Source organism: Lissotriton helveticus, chromosome 3_1 (genome assembly GCF_964261635.1).
Source record: "Lissotriton helveticus chromosome 3_1, aLisHel1.1, whole genome shotgun sequence".
NCBI classification, from domain to species: Eukaryota; Metazoa; Chordata; class Amphibia; order Caudata; family Salamandridae; genus Lissotriton; species Lissotriton helveticus.
Window position 1 is genome coordinate 955329311 of NC_136061.1, and position 18204 is coordinate 955347514.

At 44.5% G+C, this 18204-nt stretch overlaps 1 protein-coding gene across 22 annotated transcripts in view; it reads right to left on the minus strand.

Moving 5' to 3' along the window:
• LRRFIP1 (LRR binding FLII interacting protein 1) overlaps positions 1–18204 on the minus strand; it is a 542422-nt gene that overhangs the window by 185876 nt on the left and 338342 nt on the right. For 10 of the 22 annotated variants that reach the window (XM_078681355.1, XM_078681354.1, XM_078681335.1 and 7 more), the window contains 4 exons: positions 13193–13273; positions 8748–8813; positions 3787–3852; positions 2401–2478 (listed from right to left, as the gene is read on the minus strand). The exons of 6 other annotated variants lie outside the window; for them this stretch is intronic. In XM_078681355.1, the coding sequence (XP_078537481.1) occupies positions 2401–2478; positions 3787–3852; positions 8748–8813; positions 13193–13273 (291 nt within the window). The remainder of the gene's footprint in view (positions 1–2400; positions 2479–3786; positions 3853–8747; positions 8814–13192; positions 13274–18204) is intronic. 6 more of the 22 variants (XM_078681340.1, XM_078681336.1, XM_078681344.1 and 3 more) reach the window with 4 other exon arrangements.

Sequence of the window (18204 nt, forward strand, 5' to 3'; positions counted from 1 at the left end):
ACAGCAAGTTTTCCGTAGAGAAAAGGGGTGGAGTTAAAAAAAGTTTTTAACCTGTTAAACTTCCCATCATCCTATGTGCAATATTATCATCGATTATACAAATGAGACTCCCAGAATTGTCCTCTCCTCTAGTTCTATCCATACTAAAGTGGTACACTAAGGAAATAACCTCACATTCAGCTTACATCTTTACAACTATCGCATCCAAAAGAAAAAAAAGAAAATAGACCATTCAGAGCAGTCTTGTTGGGTCTCCACCAGTATTATACATTTGTGTGATTTAGGATTCTGTTTATTTACACGGCGCAGCAATGCGGATTGAATGAATTCGTTTTTTGTTTTTTTTAAATACCTGACAAACGGGAACTGTTTAACAATGTAAAGTGTTTTTAGATTGCTTCATTGAATTAATTGATATGCATTGGTGAGTGCATTGTTTACTAATAAAATCGTAGAAGATTTTTAACTGAAAAATACTCTTTGTGACCTAGTGTCTTTTCTATACTGCAGTGATACTAAGGTTTGTGATATATATATACATATAGATATAACACATTAGTGATCAGGTTTGACTGGGCAGTGTATTGACTGTTGCATGCATTTGTGGTACTGTATCTCCCACAGGGAAATGTATTGGCTACTGTTGAAAACAGAGGCATGTCCCCTTGCAGTGTGGGGCGCTCTCTCATACTCTATTTTAGTATACAAGTCATTCCATAGGCAATCACTCAACTATCTCACACACGTTTGTGCCAGATGTACTTCGTGATGGCAAATTGTACACCAACTTTTTGCGTATCTATTCTTATTTTGTGGACCGACCTATGTACTATTAGGTCAGTTTGCAAAATCACCATTTGGAGTGGGTCGCAATTCAATCTACCCCATACCTATCCAGGAGGAAAGATGTAAATTGCAACCAACTCCGACTGGATTCCATCACAGAGGTTGGGTCTGCTGGTGTCGCCCATACCCTATAATCGCATTTAAATAGTCTTTTTTTAGTAAATGTAGTGTTTTTTCGTTAAATTAAATGTTTATGTATTTAAGGAAAGAAAATATTAAAAAATAGTTTAAGAGTTGGCAGTGGTACCTTGGACGATTGCACACTCCCAAGTAGGACACTTTTCCCCCTTTGTGAATGTGTTACCACCTCCTTTGAGAACTCAGCAACCTGTCAATGGTTTGAAATAGATCTGCGTTTGATAACAGTTGACATACAGCATACTAATGCTCAATTTGGAAGGGAAGCCCTAAACACATCACTTCCAAATTGCAATTAAGCCCATTTTATGATTCAGTAAACCTTAATGAATCATAAAATGGGTTCAGTTCATTTAAAATGTAAACCCAGTGATTTAGCGAATTGTGGGCTTTGGAATCGCTAAACGGCTTCATACATCTGGCCCCTGGATTTAGGACAGAAGGGCAGTGGGGCTCCCTTTTGAGTAGTCAACTCTTCTTGGGAGGAGTAGGAAAGAGCTCAAGTGTGTCCTCCACCTTGGGTGGGGCTAGACAGCAGGGCTATAGAAGGCCTCATCAACTATGCCCTGGCCTTGTCGTGCCTTCCTTGCCCCCTCTTCAGTGTGAATCTTTGACCCCTCATTAAAGTCGTTTGCCATGTGATGAACGGTTTACCTAGTCCTAGCATTGGCAAAACAGTAGTTTTGCCCATGGCTGTGAGTGGAGGTTGGTCTGGGGATGTGCAAGTGGTTTGCTAATTAGGCATGTGCTGGTTGAGAGCTTGTTAGAAGCTGTGTTGGTCACAGATATCCACTCAAAGGATGTCATGTTTATGTTGTGTCTAGCACTGTGTTTTCCTTGAATTGCTATATCATGTAAATGTTTTGTTGAAAAAACCACGGCAAACCTCATCATGTTGTGTGTTTTTATCAATTTCCAATATTTATTGACACTATCTGGTTTTTTTTTTTAAAGATAAATGCTATCTTTAAACTGGTGACTTTTGTTGCTATTATACACCGTTGACCACTGCCCCATCTAGTAAAAGTTACTCACGTGGAAAATTAACTCTCCGGCAAGAACATCTTCAGATCCAACACACCCATTCAACCCAACATGGAAAAGGGGGTGACACTGCCACTATTATCTGCCTGCCGTTACGAGATTACTACCTGGATTTCATAAAATGGTCACAATGTAATTTGGCTTTTTTTTTTTAACTTTTCTCTCACTTAAGCTGAAGGGCTGAAAACGTGAAACAGAATCTATGAAATGGTTTCGAGATCTACCAGTGTGATGTCTGTGACAAACACACAAGTAGAAATGGGGAAGATCTCATGCTGGAGAACGGACTACACCCCATAGCAAGTTAAGTAAACATTGACTTCGAAGGGGCTTTGCACAAAGAAAGAAGACAGGGAGCAAAGGTATCCTCACCACTGGACTTGCACGGGCAGAGCTGGTTCTGGATGAAGCACGGGATCCGGATCCAAGGTAACAGCTGTACTCCGAAGGCTGTTCAGACAGTTCCCAACCACAACCCCGGACCACCCACCACAACCAGAATGCAGCAGAAAGAAGAAACAAAGAGAAGCATTAGCATGGCAGAGAAAGAAAACAGCACAAAGACAACACCAAAGAAAGTATAGATGCATGGAAAGAGCAGACAATTTGGACTGTACTGAAGGGAGGCAAGCACAAAGAAGTGGGGGTGGGAGGAAATAAGCCACCGCCAATCTAAAGAGAGCTTCAATCAAACACAACCATTTCAGACAGCAGAGGAACAGTATAGAGTTTCATTTGTCTTTGTGAAGGTAATTTCAGCTTCTACATGGCTCCTCCTGAAGGATTAGAGAGACCTCTGAAAAAGTAAGGTCCTGCTCCACAGAACTTTTTAATGTCCCATAGAAAAGTAGGCCTTTCCTACCCCTACAGTCTCTGTGGTGAGGTATGTGGTGCATAATTGAAAGAAAACCAAAATCAGGCCTGACTCCCCAATACCGATATTCCAACTAACAGTAGTAGGTGTGCAGATGCTAACGTCAAATCCACTGAGATACGAGGATGTGCAACACCAACTTCTAAAACTAATGTGTTAGCATGCCTTATTAAGTAATATACTTTGCCTATGTGTTCAATTGCCAGTTTGTTTTGTTACTAGTCTAACCTGTCACTCATACACAGAGTCTGCGGCTCACAGATACAACTGTCCACATCCAGAACGTTTTCTTACTGGGGTGATTATTGATTACCCCATAAGCTGGCACACACAGACGAACCATAGTAATAATGTATAGGTTTTTTTATCTGTAGATTTTTTTTCCTGTAATTCGAACTAAGAACTTTGTACACACTTCTTCAATAGGTCAACTTGTCACTCCTGGTTTTACTGGATGGCATTCGTCCTACTGAAACCCCTTTCGACCTTGTGATTTGTGCAATAAGCTTGTGAGTGAGGGTGGAGTATTTGGTTAGAGCACCTGCTATCTGTTTTAAGAGTGGTGTGCTCTTTGAAGACCATCAGCGCGTCCTGCTTACAGAGGTCTGGTTATTACAGCATCGATTGGATGGCTGTGGCATGTAGATGCACTGGTGCATCTGTGATACATATGGGCGAGGGCATGCCTGAAGAAGCAGGACTAGTTACATTGAATCCAGACAAGTAACACCATCATTGGTAAAACTGGGGAAGACAGACAGTCACTCCTGCAAAATTTAGGATACAAAGTGCAGACGAGACATGGCACGAGTGGAACTGAGGTGGCCACAGGACTCTGGACACAAAGAACAGAACTAGCATGAATAATGCATAAAACATCTTACGCCACGAGAGCTGGAGGCACTGTACCGACGGCTCCCACTGTAAAAGCTATCATCATATATTGGTGCCTGTGAGCAAAAGACACAGCCACAGTAAGATGTTGCAGTTCTGTGAATAATTTAAGGAAGCTGGAAGGTGGGGTGGCAAATATGATCAGTGGTAGGAGTGCAAAGACAATATGCAACACACCTTGGCTGACCTGGACACAAGGATGAGCTGGCATGCAGACAGACTGCCTCGCAAAGAAATACCACGATGCATCATAAGAAAAAACACTTGGGAGGCCACACAATCTGCCACTCAAACATTAAAGTGGCATGACAGCAAATTCTTCCAGTACCGTATTTGTAGACATTCAGGGTACATATGATAGCAGACACTAGGAACACCATGCATTCAAATACTCGTGGGATGTGACATGTGACACATGCAAGGAGCTTAGGAAGTGGAGGTGCATCGACAGACACACGAAGGTGTCAGCCGTGCAGACACAAGATGGTGCCAAGCATGCAGACCCTCATGGTGCAATGCATGCAGACCCATGTACTGCTACAAACATGGAAATACCAGTGCCACACATGCAGATACCCCAGTAGCACACTACAGGAATTCACAGTGACCCTCAGACACTTGAGTGCCACATACACAGACACCTGTGTGCAACACATTTTGATTCAAGTGCTGCTGATGCAGGGTTCACACAAGATGGCTGGCTGGACACTGCCTTCAGGCATACGACTTAGTCGAGATGAAGTCTCTTAGTCATCTGGACATGAGACCGGAAGAACAAAATTGCATGGGAATAGAAACTGATCAAGTAAAGGATGAGCAGCATGAGCATGCCAAACTTTGACCAAACACCAGGCACTGACAGACGTAAAGTAACGAGTTGAAACCAGAAGAGATCAGTAGTGTTTTTTTTTTTTACTTGGATTGTGGATTACTCCACATTTCTGATGTGGCGCTGAAACGATCAACGGACACCACACCCTGGAATCACAGCTACCACTGAATTCAGTGAGTAAAGTATTGGAGCAAGGGCCCCACATGTAGATATCCCACCCATAATCTCCCTTCCTACGTCACCCAGTCTCACATATCCAGGAAAGGATGAGGCACGGGCTTTGCATTCCAAGTGGTTGTGCTGAAACTAGACATGAAAGGTTTCCTCTATAGGTGTGAATATATAAATGGGAATTTGAAGGCATAGGATTGTTTTGAACTGACTCTGAGAGTAGTGTACAATTCCGAGCCACAGCAAATTCAGCAAGCAAATCTACAGAGTGCGCCACTTTGAGAAATCAAGGCTTTCATGTGGGGTGTCTCTGGGTTCTTCACTGGCCCCCAATGTTTATTCCCTATTCTAAGCATCTAACTAACTTTTTGAGTCATGGCCTACAGTTCCAAAATGTGCAAGGGCAACATAGATGTTCTTCAGATTCGTCAAAGAGGTCTCAAGATTCCTTCCAAAAGAGCCTCAGCCAGATTTGAACCTATCTGCATACATCAAGAGCAAAAAACAATTGAACAAGCCGGTTTTTCATGCCTGCGTCTTAATTCTTATGCAACTACGGCCTGGGTACTGAATCTTACTCAGTCAAGACTGCAGAGGATCCGAAAACGACAATCTGTGATTCTTTTTCCAGATTAACCAACTACTTACTGTGTGGTAGGGTGGCAAATTGCAAAACTTTCAAAGTCCCACAGAATTCTCAACCACATGTTATTAATTCGCTGTTAAAGATAAATAAAGTTAACTTTAACTAAACTTTTATTTCCCCTAAGTGTTTAATCTTATTTTTCCTAAAACCGAATTCTCTCATCACAGGATTTCTGGATTAAAATCTGAACGGTGCCTTGAATTAGCGCTTTGACACCTATGGGCATTTGTGAACTCATAAAAATTTGTCTCAAAGACAGAAGTGGTTTCTCGGGAACAACTATGTTTTCTTGCGTTTTTTCTGTTGGGCTAAAGGCAGAATATTTGTTATGTAAAAAAAATCACGAATGTTCAAGTTGGTGACTAAAACTCAATGATAAGTGCATGAATACAATTTGTTGGAAAGGTACAGTCCTTTGACATCTTGTGTATTTGAGCTCTCAAGCATATATTTTTGGTTAGGCCAATAAATAATAATAAACCCTGTAGTTTTGGAATATCTGAAAGTCAATAACGGCATAGTAAACATCTATGAATGTTCCTATTACCACGGTCACCAAAATAGAATGAGTGGTCAAAGTAGCACTGAACAAGCTGTGAATAAGAATATGTATCCCTTATAGATCAACCAAAACCTGCAGCCCGTCCAGAACCACACAGACAACTTAATCTAGGATTGAAAAAACGCGTGTGTGGCCAAACCAGGTCTGAAAGGACTTCACTGACCCGTCACCAAAAAAAGTGTTTAAAATATCTATTTTTCCAATATAGTGTACTAGAAATAGAGCAAAAGAACACGTGGTATAAATCATATCCAGTGACAAGCATGAAAGTCTGAAACTGTGTATCCCTGCTTTTTTCAATTTTCCCTGGAAAGATTCCTGGGTCCATTTTCAACTGGTTGTTTCTGACCTGAAACACCACCCCAGTGTCAGCCATATATGCTCTTCACCATGGCTCTGTGCTCTGGTTAGCAATGGGCAACTACCAGCATCCTATGTGACCATAGAAGGAGCTGCCTGTCATGGGGTTGGAACACAGCCAACTAGATCAAAGCCATGTGTTCTAAAGCAGGGAGCTTGAGAAAAAGCCCCAATCATTGAAAAAATACTTGTTGCTGATTGACAGCTGTATGGCAATTTCTAGAATACATACATGGCTTCTACAACCAGTAGTCAAAAAAGCTACACCTTGAAGATGTGTGAATTAGAAGATTAGGTTATGGATACTGGAACACAATGTTGTCTATTCTCAGTACCGCCTATAGCTGAGAACACGCTACAAGTAGTCCCTGCTGGAACGTAACCTCATATACCGCTTGTGTTCCTGGAACTTCTTATGCAGTGGCCGGATGCGCCCCTCATCTGGGTGACCGCATCAATTGGTAGGCCAGCACGCTGCTAAACTGATCCTTGACTCCGAGACCAGCTGTGCCACATTGGACAGCTGACCAGGAGGTGACTAGTGAATATGGGCGGGCCAGAGCGGTGACCCCCGTCTTGGCAAACAAACTAATTCTTTATCAATGAGGTCTGATATTTATGCAATCCGAATATGGCATTTAGTGGTGTCCTATGATCCCCCACCTGAACGTCAAGAGCTTCCAGAGACCCTTTTTGGTGGCATCCACCCAGCATGGCATTGCAGTCCAGTAACCAGTAGCCTTTGTCAATGTCCAAAGCCCTCCGTTTTTCCTGAAGACCCTGAACTGATTCATAATGAGATATCCTCCTAGTTAGTTCACCAGGAACTACATGGTATGTCTTAGGGATTCAAGGAACTTTCTCTGCACCAGGATATTCCAAACAGAGACTGGGTGACATACGGCTGCTGAAGCTACTGCAGCAACACTAAAAGTGGGCTGCAAAGTTCCAAGGTCCCATGGAACCCACGTACATCACAAAACCACAACTGTGACCAGTAGTTGCAGAGATTCCAGTTCATTTTGTACGGTTTTTGGATCCAACCACATCCACTAGTCAAAGGAGATTCAAGGGAGCCAATGAGCACAGAAAAAATATAGCAAAGACCTAAACCAACGCAACATCAATAAGACTCTTTATTGGAGGAACTTTGATGTAGGTTTCCCACCACAGAACTCCTCACTGGTAAGAAATCCCTACAAGGGTCCAAGGACCTTGAGCGGCTGGTGTTACATTCTGCCAGACTGCTTATCCCCTCGTTCTACTTTGTGTCGGCCCTTATTAACACCATCACATTGTGCAGAGCAGTAGTCAACTGCAGAAGGGATCAACCATAGACTTCAACTGGAAATATGGTATTTGAGTAATTTTGAGGCAATGTGCAGCCCAGCACATAGATTAACCTATCCTCAGTCAACTAATAAGTGGTAGCGCTGTTTGTATTATGTTCTTCTAACTTTAAGAATTAATAGAAATTTGCTGCAACAGAATATTTTTATTCTGTCCTGATATATGGTCCCTTTGGAAGGCAGTTTTTGCTGAGCTGCCCCCTAGGAACAATACAGAGGCCCTATGTGAATAAACCTTTGAAAAGAAGAACCGAATCCTGCTTCCAGTATCAGAGTTTACTGTATTAAAACAGTGTGCTGCTATAACGTAGGAACTGCAAGAGTTAAGATAGCTTTCGTCGAGATTTAACATTTTAACTGTTCTGTTTCTCTTTGTAAATAAGACACATATTATAGTAAAACCTATGGAAGGGACACTGACTTTTTTGTGGTAACACCTGCTATAATGTATCCTACACCGAACTACACTTCTCCATACAGAGTTATGGGAACTAAAGTCTAGTGCAACTGCCTGTAAACCTTGACCACCACCAAGAACATGTAGTATAACATTTAAAAATCCATACCATCCCAAGATGAGGCGATCACATGCACAAGGCGTGGCCTTGCTCACTTTTAGAATCTGCAGAGGCTGAAGCATGTACACAAGAGGGATACACTACTCTGCGCACCTTCACACTTGAGCTTGGACTCCGGAAGAATGGTCTTAAAGCGACTGGAAATCCCTTTTTTCATAGGAGCTCAGCGCAACCCCATCACCTTCGTCCAGCGGATGAGATGAAATAAATGTATGTACTCGATTGTTCACAGTGAACTTTTTTCCCACTATTATATATAAGCAAATTCCTCCCTCAACCCCACCTCCACCTTAGGTCCCCAGTGGCAAAAAAAGCAATACATTAAATTAAATATGATCAGATAAATAGTGAAAAGTGTACGTGCAATGAGGATGCACGTGCAAATTGGGGAAAAGTGACTGTGATAGGAAGGTGACACAGTGACTTCAAGTGGTTTCCAAGACAGGCACAAACCCTGTAACTTCTGGACGACACCGCATCGTAGGACAGCAAGGAAGGCTGCAAGAATTGAAGAGAGACCTTCATGTGTTTAGAGTCAGGTGGGAGAAAAGGGAAGTGATTAGTTTAAAGGAAGGACAACTGTGATTCACTTAACTTAGCTGCACATTATTCGCATAAATACCGGGGACCAAACCTGCTCTGAAGAGAGAACAAGGCCAGAGCAGCAAGCTTAACTTTGCGTCTCTTTCCAGAGATGGGCAGTCACCCCCAGAATTTAGGATTTAGCGTTGGTGGTAAAACAGGACATCACTGCAGCCCTGACATCTGCATCTGCAGGACTTTGGCCGATGCCATTCTTTGTCTGACCATTGGGTGTCGCTACTACACCGAGTATAAATCAGCCTGTCACTAGCAGTTTAATTTGGATGGGGGAAGTGCATTAATGGTGCATCAGTGACATTGCTTTTCCCCATATTACCGTCATCCGAGTTACTGACTGCCCGTTGCTGGGATCGGAACCAGCATTGCAGAAAGGAGAGTCGGTATACTCCAATCAAAAGCAGCCCAGAGAATAGTGTACAACACGGAACCGGACAGGGAATATAACTCGTCTAACGAGAAGGAATGAATGTGCTGACAGTGGAAAGCTAAGAATAGCCCACGGTGTTTACTGCTGAGCACTGGGCAGGTACCAGGGCTCGGGAGTAGCGCCTAATCTGACTTTATTCAGACCGAGCTAGCAGTGGGGCACCAGCGTCTGAGCCAGAAGTAACCATGGCCCCAGGGAAAGCTGTAGCACCTGGAATCTAGAGTTAGCTAGGGTGTGGGTCTGGCCAGCAACTAGTCAAAGCTCAAACTCCCATCCGCGGTTCCCCATACTAGGTAGTCGATGAACAAGAGTCACGATCTGAGCTAACTGCGTCATCAGTGTGCGACACAGAGCCATAGACAGGTATGGAACCAGACTCTGAGGCGGAGCCAGTTGTCGCACCATACATACTCTGATCGAGTGCTTGTTCTGACACTGGCGCCAACAAGAAGGTGTCATCGCACCAGAGTCCGTGCTAGCCAAAACACTGGAGTCCAGGGCAACACTAGCTGCTGCATAGAGCCCACCAGAGAGCCAAGAACGGCACTATAATCTGAGCAGGTTTGGCGCAGGCACCACAGACTGACCAAGAGCTTGCTGTGGCACTAGAACCAAAGTCAGGAGATAGCCAGAGTCAGAGTAAACGAGGCTCTAGCGTCCACGAGCTGGTAAAGGTGTCAAGTCTCTGCCAGAGTCAGCCACCGCACCAGGCTGTAGTGCCATATATACTTCTGGGTTGGACCCCAGCTGCTGACTAGCAGGGACTTGGTGTCTCCGACTATGGCTTGCAGCCACTTATGGCTCACGGTCTTGACAGACGTGTAGCCCTGGCACAAAGTCTGTGCCTCAGCTGCCAGTCTAGAAATGAAGTCTGCCATACTGCTAGGCCTAGTCACAGATTCTGACCTGCTGCTAGCCTGGCACTTGAGTCCAAGCCAGAGATTATGATGGCACTAGATTCGGGGCCAGGGCCAACAGTGGAGACACAGTCAAAGCAAGTGCTTGATGTGGATGAGTTGAGGCCTGAGCTAGTCAAGGGATCAGATTATGAGCCAACGCTGGCTGTGACTCAATGTTCCATGCAAGTTAGTTAAAACAGGTAAAAGTCGCCATCTTGGAACAGGACAGGCCAACTACTGATCTAGTCGCAGTGCACCTATTTGGTCAACATAGCGACTAAGGTCGGCCCTAAACCATGTGGGCAGGACAAATGTTACAGCTAGTCAAGCCCCTGCATTAGGGATCCTGCAACAGGGACCTCAGTGCATCTTGATTGTGGGTTGGCTACAAAGAAACATGGATGCGGGACTCGGGGTCATGGACACATGCACTAAGTGTAAGAGCTTCAAATGCACCCAGGAGTGGAGCAACTCTAGCCAAACGCAGTAAAAGCACAGCTCCTCCACACTATACAAACATGCTCAAAGTGAGGTGCTAAAATGCAAACACCTACTGAGTAGGTTTTCTGAGGAGACTACCAGCTACCTGCAAGCGGGTGCTTAGGGCAGGCAGAACATGTACTCTAACACACCACTCATTTATTCGTAGCGGAATAGATTTTTACCACATGCCAGATCCATGAAAACCACAAAGCAATTGCTATTCATGCGCTTTCGACTGGGACAAATATTTCTAACGGATGGTTGGTGCAGCTCTTTGTTGTACATAAAGGAAGTCCATGAGTCAGGAATATATTCAAGTTGCTTTATTCAAGATAGATTACAAGTCCAGATGTTAAGATGGTAATAAAGGACCTCACCAGGAGTGACCTCCCTGTCACTCAGCCTGCCTGCACCAACTGCCAGTAAACTACAGGCAAAGCCCCCAACATTCTATGATGTCCCCAGGTATTCTCACATTGACATCATGTGAGCCACAGGGAGACAAAGATTACATACAACACTCTTCAATACATTAGCATTTCATGAATGGCTGATGTATTCCCTGACCGAGTGGGTCAAAAAGGAGGCTACATCTTACTGAAGAAGGGCAGGGACACACCAGGCAATGCATGCGCCACTTAGAGGACCAGGCCCAACAGTCCAGTAAAACTGCTCCTTCTAGGGTGCGCCAATTGTTTGTTTACGATTGGTCCTCTCTGGTAGTTTGTGTAAAGTGCAATGATTGGACATAAACTCCATACTAAACATTGTTGCACATAATTGAGATCCCTGAGCCGACTTGATCAACGCTCCTTTCACAACAGGACAATAAAAAAATGTGGTGCGTTTTGTAGGGAGGTAAGGCAGGTTGTGAGTTTCCTGTGGCTTGCGCTGTACAATGTATCACACGATAAGATGAAAGGTGATGTACATATAAGGTTCATATAACAATACCCATTACTTAATAACTGCCACCAACCTTGGGGTTTCCTACATAAGCCAGTAAGCGAGATTGCTTCCTTATAGACAGAGCTCTAAAGCACATTTTGGCTCCTGTGGACAGCAGCAGTGTAGGGTTCCGATAATGTGCCCCAAGAGTCGTTTTCCCAGAGGAACTCCAGAAGGGCAAAAGCTGGAAGAGGGGTCTTCTGGGGGAAAGCGAAAAATGCTTGGAAGCACAAGTGTCTCCAGTTCTTGGCTTTTATCTTTAAGGCTGAGAAATGAACACATACATTGTGTTCCTATTTGTGTGGTATCGCAAAGATTACGAAGAAATTTTTAGGTCTTGGATTTTGCTAGTGCAGCTAACAATATACCAACAGTGGGCTTTGGGTCTGTCCCTTTAATTTCTTCGACCTGTGTGTCAGCCACTGGCTTGAGAAAGCACGTCTGGGTTCAGCAAAGTGTTGAACTTGTAACACTCTCTTATCTAATGCTACTGACTGTCTGGGTGTATCCTCCCGCCCCTATTAGAGTGCTAGCACTGAACTCCTTGAGGGACTACTTTACCCTCGCTGTATGGTAAATGACGACTAACCATAGCGGGATCTGACTGGATCAAGCAGAAGCAACGACGTAAGTGATCTGCGTGTGGACCATGCAGATGGTGAGAAATACACCCACCCTGGCTTTACACTGGCAGATGTTCAACTACCAAAAACATGCCAGAGTTCTCGCCGCCTCCTCTGGAGTTCGGATGAGACAGTTCAGCCACCGTTACAACTGGATAGGCAAGGGTACCATGGAGTCGTGTAGAATAGCTGCTTTCCTAGACACACATCCCTGAGTCAGTAGGCGAAGAGGCAGTGTCACCCTTGAAAGTGTGTGGAGCTATCAGAAAACAGCTGGATCTGAAGAGGAGTACACTATTGGTGAGGAGTACAACCCGCCAGCCTCTGACTTACACTACTTTACTATTTGTGTTCTGTCCAATAAGTGCATCACCTTTTCTGCCACATTGCTATGGTGAAGGCGTTTCCTTGTCTGTGCGCTATCTTAGGCCGCCTATGCTTAGTCAGGCGGAATTCTCTTGAGGGTGGGTGACTAAGCCAGGCTATATTTTATGGAGCGCTAACAAAACGCCAGACAGGATGACAGGAGGAGCAGTGTGGCTCAATGGTTAGAGCGGCAGACCCTGATGCAGAGTTCTGGCCCAGGACCAGGGTTCAATTCCCACCTCCGCGGGTCTTGGGCTCAATTTCCTCTGACCCGACAATTCTCGCCTCGGTGCATATTCTAATCATGGGCCCCGCGCTGGAACTCTGGGCAATAGCTTGCTTAACCTCCACACTGTCCCCAACAGCGCTAGGATGCCTGGCTTCACCCTGGGGGTGCCCAGGAGTTGACACTTCACAGGGAAAGTCAGGAAGGGTTCCACAGCGGTATGAGTAATAGCGCCAGGAAACCGCTTGGTGGCAGTGCGCTCTACAAATACCTTGACATTTACATTTACATGACATACAGACAACAAAAGAAGAGACACAGACCCGACTCCCGTTCTGAGCTGGTGGCTGGGATTTGGAGTTGGAAGCGCAGGCCGGAAGGCCCAACTCCGAGTGGTAGGTTCCCTGCGGAGAAAGAGAGAACAAGGAAGAGAGAGAAGGTAGGTAGGGAGAGAGAGAGAAGGTAGGTAGGGAGAGAGAGAGAGGGTAGGTAAAGAGATGAGAGCATTGTAAACTAAAGTTTGCAAGCAATAAATCAGGGAAAGTGTTAGATGTGAACACACAACACTCATGGGTTAGGCTTCCAACATGGTGCAGTGCATGTGCTGCTCCTGCATGATCCATGCAAGGGCTGCTTCCCACAAAAGGTCTGTCAGTTCTAGAGCGCATAAGGCTGGAAGCTCATGCCAAGGCCCCGCACACGTCCCTCAACCTACCCATCGTTTCCTAACTATAGGAAACACAGCATCCACACAAAGGCAATATACTACCCCACCCACAACTGGACCTACTGGAAGGTTAAGGGGACATACGTTAACAAGCATTACAAATGCAATAGGTCTCACATTTGTTGCAACTCCAACTCATGTGAGACCTATTGCATTTGTAAGGCTTGTTTTTTTTTTGCCTTGAGCTTTCAACAGCCATCCACCCTCCCACTACAAGATGACAGCGGTACATTGGGAATGCGGTGCCTGATGAAAAAGGAAACATGGGCATCGAAATAAGCAGGACGAATATGGCATTGGCAGTGATATAAATGAAAAGTGTCTAAAGAAGAGCATGTTAAAGTAGTCAAAAATAGTATAGCCCATGTGGTCTTAAGGGCTAATCTCCAGAGCACAGACAAAAAGCCATAGCGGCATTCGCGCTTTAGCTTTAAACAGTTTAAGATAAAGCACGGGTAACGTGGTTGCTCCAAAGGTAAAGAAATAGAATAAAAAAGCTAAATTTTTTTCAGTTTCTTGAAGCAATTGCGGCATCCGCGCTTTAGCGTAAGATGTATAAAGGTAAAGCGCGGGTGCCACCATTGTAAAATAATAATAATTAAATAAGCAGAAAAAGAAAGGCATGCGGCCATGTTGGGTGCCTCAAATATTAAAAGAAAGGCGCGGCTGCCATTATTCCTGTGCCGAGGCGTGCCTCGCAGCGTACATTTTAAAAAAAGCTTTGCAAGAGAGTGTGTCCTGCCTGCAACAGTAGGATGGAGAAAACCATTGAAGAAAATAGTGCTCAGAGACTAATAAAAACTACAGAGTAGCAACACATGGAACAGGGGGTGTCCACATGGGAGGTTACAAGAAGAGAATAGGTGGTACTAAGGAGGGACTACTAAGCCTATTGACCAATGAAAAGTTACTATTTACAAAGGACAATGACAGGTGCCAATTAAAAAGTTGAGCGGAAAGTGGACGGAGTTTCATGAACACAGCATGTCACAAAGAGACAGCGCAAGCACTGTCTAGGCTAGACCTAAAAAGCATGTGCCTGTGGGAGGTCAGTGAGGCTGGGACAGTGCACTCACATATCAGAAATGCTTCTGAAAGACCACTAGGGCTGGGTCGGAGTATGTCTCGTGGCAGGAGCAGCATTCGCAGATTACATCAAAGAGAATATGAAGGCAGGAAAGGGTATAAGAAATAACTTACCTGTAAAACTAGTTCTTCCCCCCATGGGAAATGTATTATAGTCATAAACACTGAATTGTTTCCCTCAGATGCGCTCCTTACAAAGCATATATAAACAGGCATTGGCAAAGTCACTAGGACTGGCCAGCATTGGCCAAGCTACTAGCTCTTGCTTTTGGGACCCATTGTTTTTGTCAGTGCCTTTTTAGTCAGCATCACTGAGAAGTTGCACAGCATGGTCAAACGAGAAAACAAAAACTGTGCTTTTATTTAAGACGGAGTGGCTGGCAACCATTTTCTGGCCAGGCGTCCCCTAAGGAAAAGGGATATATATTACTGTGCTGCACAAACGGCCTCGGCACTGTTCCAAGATGCAGCCTCTCCTCATTGTGGAGATGGTGCCGTCCTCCACGGCAGGGCTACCGTGTCCATCAATTCCTCACCAAATGCCCGAAAGCATTGAGGGCGCACTCGACTGTGTGCAGCACAGTAAGCGGAGTTAGTCTGCCCGCCTCAGCACTCTGGACCCTACCAAGGGAGTAAAAAATGTCTTACTATGTTTTTCATGGAACCTACTAAAGGTTTGATTTTTGCTCTTTAGGACTACAAGTTCTAGTATGCAGTGAAGGACTAAAAAGCATGAAGCGAGACCCACTGGGGATCGGCATGCCGGAAATGGATCAAAAAGAGCACTCCATGATTCATCTGTAACTGAAGCAGCCTATGAGTAAGAGGCGTTTGCCTCGAAACAAGTCCGGTGAATAAAGAATGCAACTTCTGGAATGCTGCAGTGGATTGTTGCAAGAAAAAACCGGATGGTGGTTTACTGTTGAGTGCGTCCTCGATCATTTCAGGCATATAGTGAAGAATTGATGGACACGGTAGCCCTGCCGTGGAGGACAGCACCATCTCCGCAGTGAGGAAAGGCTGCGGCTTGGAACTGTGTCAAGGCCGTTTGTGCAGCACAGTAAGCAGCATTAGTCTGCCCAACTCAGTACTCTGTACCTTACCAAGGGAGTAAAACATTTCTTAATATAAGCAGATGTTTTTCATAGAACCTACTAAAGGTTTGATTTTTTGCGCTTTAGGACTACTGTCGCTGCTGATAGAACTGCTGTGGCCACTTAGGGGTGTGAACCCTCTGTTAATGGTAACACCTATCTTAAGATTTGTATCAATGCTTTCTGTATATTATACATTTCTCTGGGCTGACTCCTTTAAATGTCCCAGACTCACCTCTCATGAGCTGCATTTCATCGTCCACAAGTACCCCAAACAAAGTATTGGCAGACAAGGATAGGTTTAAAATTCTTTATTGAGTCTATGATTTTAAACCTGTCAGAGGGAGCCATGAAGAGCGATGAAGTTCCAGGCCATGACAGTAGCCATGGCCAGCTAAGGCTGAAGAATCGGCAGCAGTACTAATCACTTGATTGGGGACCAATATACCCTCCTGGAGAACCTCTATAAAGTCCTGTCTAGCTTCTCAAGGACGTTTTTCGTGAAATCTCTTAAAAGTCCCCTACACAAGCCAGTCACACAACCCAAGTAATACAGTTGCACTCACTGTTTCCATGGCAGTCACCGATGTTCCATAGAACTTTTTACTGACTGCTTTCATTCTTTGGCTCTCCTTTTCAGGAGGCACTGCTGAGGATGGTGAAGTGAAGTCATTTTTTTTGCTAAAGCCACTATAACTCAATCACATGGAGGATCAACACACAGGAAGTTAGGGTCATGCCAAGGAGGCTTGTACTTCTTTTGTAGGCATCATGGAGGAGGTGTAGCTAAAGCTGGAGTTAGAAACAACTCTATTCTCTATTGCAGTTCAAGATGCCCTGGAACTAGGGTAGAAGAGGAGGAGCAGAGACATGGCGATTCAGAGTTTTGAAAATTACTGAAGATTTAGGTTGCATCACAACTATTGTGATGTTGACTTCATTTGCACCTCACACAAAGACCTTGTTTAATCTGGAAATGTCACCAATTAGGCAAAACCTTGCCAATGGGGAGTCCAAAAGAGTAGAAGAGTTTTGGCAAACAAAGGATGAAGAAGAAAACTATGTGCGATCACTGCTTCATTTATAACAAAAAAACTGCCAGGGACCTCATCAGGAGGCCGCTGCAGCTTTGCCCTTGCCTGCACTGCCAGTGACAGTACCAGCATACCTTCTAACCATCCATTCCGACAAGTGAGACTTTTCAAACTATTCTAGGCCACCAAAGCTATAAGAATGGCTTGAGGGGCAGGAATTAGTCATTGTTAATGTATACTGCATTACTAAACAGTTGATGTGCTCATCTTTAAATTTTACAAACAGTGCGAGCATGTGGCAGATCCGCATTAGTGCTAGTGTTGAACTTTAAGAGCTGGTGCAGAGCACCGGAAACCACAGGCTCAAATTAAGCACTATGTGCCATGAGAAGATCTTGAGCTTTTGTTGATCTTGACTGATGTGGTGATCTTGATTTGAGAGTAGGTCTATCATGCTGTCCAGAGTAATGACGTGAATTGTGACCCCAAACCAGACTTCTAGAGTGCCCTCTTGATGGTCAGGCAAGAGTCTTGAATGACTTGGGCTTATAATTTGTGTCACTTGAGCCTCAGTAGGCAGCTGAGGCATAGAAAGTGGAGACCGTGCTGGTAGAGAGGCTGTATGAGCAGTGGTTGTGAAAATGTCGAATGCACTGGGGATGCCCGTGCTACTGGAGAGGCCTCATGGTCTAACGTATCGAAAGGGTTACCTCTGGTAATACTTCTCTAGGTTCCATCCTGGAGTAATCAGAGTCTGGTGTCCATTGAACACTTGTCTTCTTTATCTTGTGGACCCACTCGGAAGAAAGGATCTGTTTGGGGAGAAATCCCTCGATGTTGATAGTCTTCTCAATGTCAAAAATGTCTTTGACGTCAATAGGCTTGCTCTCGACATCAAGGCAGCCCTCGAAGACAAGCAAGTGCTGAATGACCCAGACTTCGACCTTGGACCTCAACAACATCTGGATCTTTGAGGGCAGAAGAAGGAGTGGAGGAACAGGAAAGTCCCTCTCCACATCAAGACCATGTAGCCTTACCATCTCACTATCCTTCAATTTTCTTCTTTACATCTTCTTACAGAAGCCACAAGAGTCTGCACGGTGAGAAGTTAGGCAGAGAATACAGACAGAAACAGGGTCTGTTAAGGGCTGTTTTCCTCACATTTAGGACACTTCATAAAAAGAGATAGCATTTTGGTAACTAAAAAATATTTTTGTCATTCAGAAAACAGGGAAAATAAAAATGCACTGTCAGACAAAATACGTTGAGCGAAGTTGATTTTGTACGGTTGAAAAGTTTCCAAAGATGAAAGCCTTAAAAAAGTTGAGTTCAGTGCTACAGAAGTCTGTCAGCAGGAGCCAGAAAAAAAAGTTCCACCAACAGGGTATGATGGA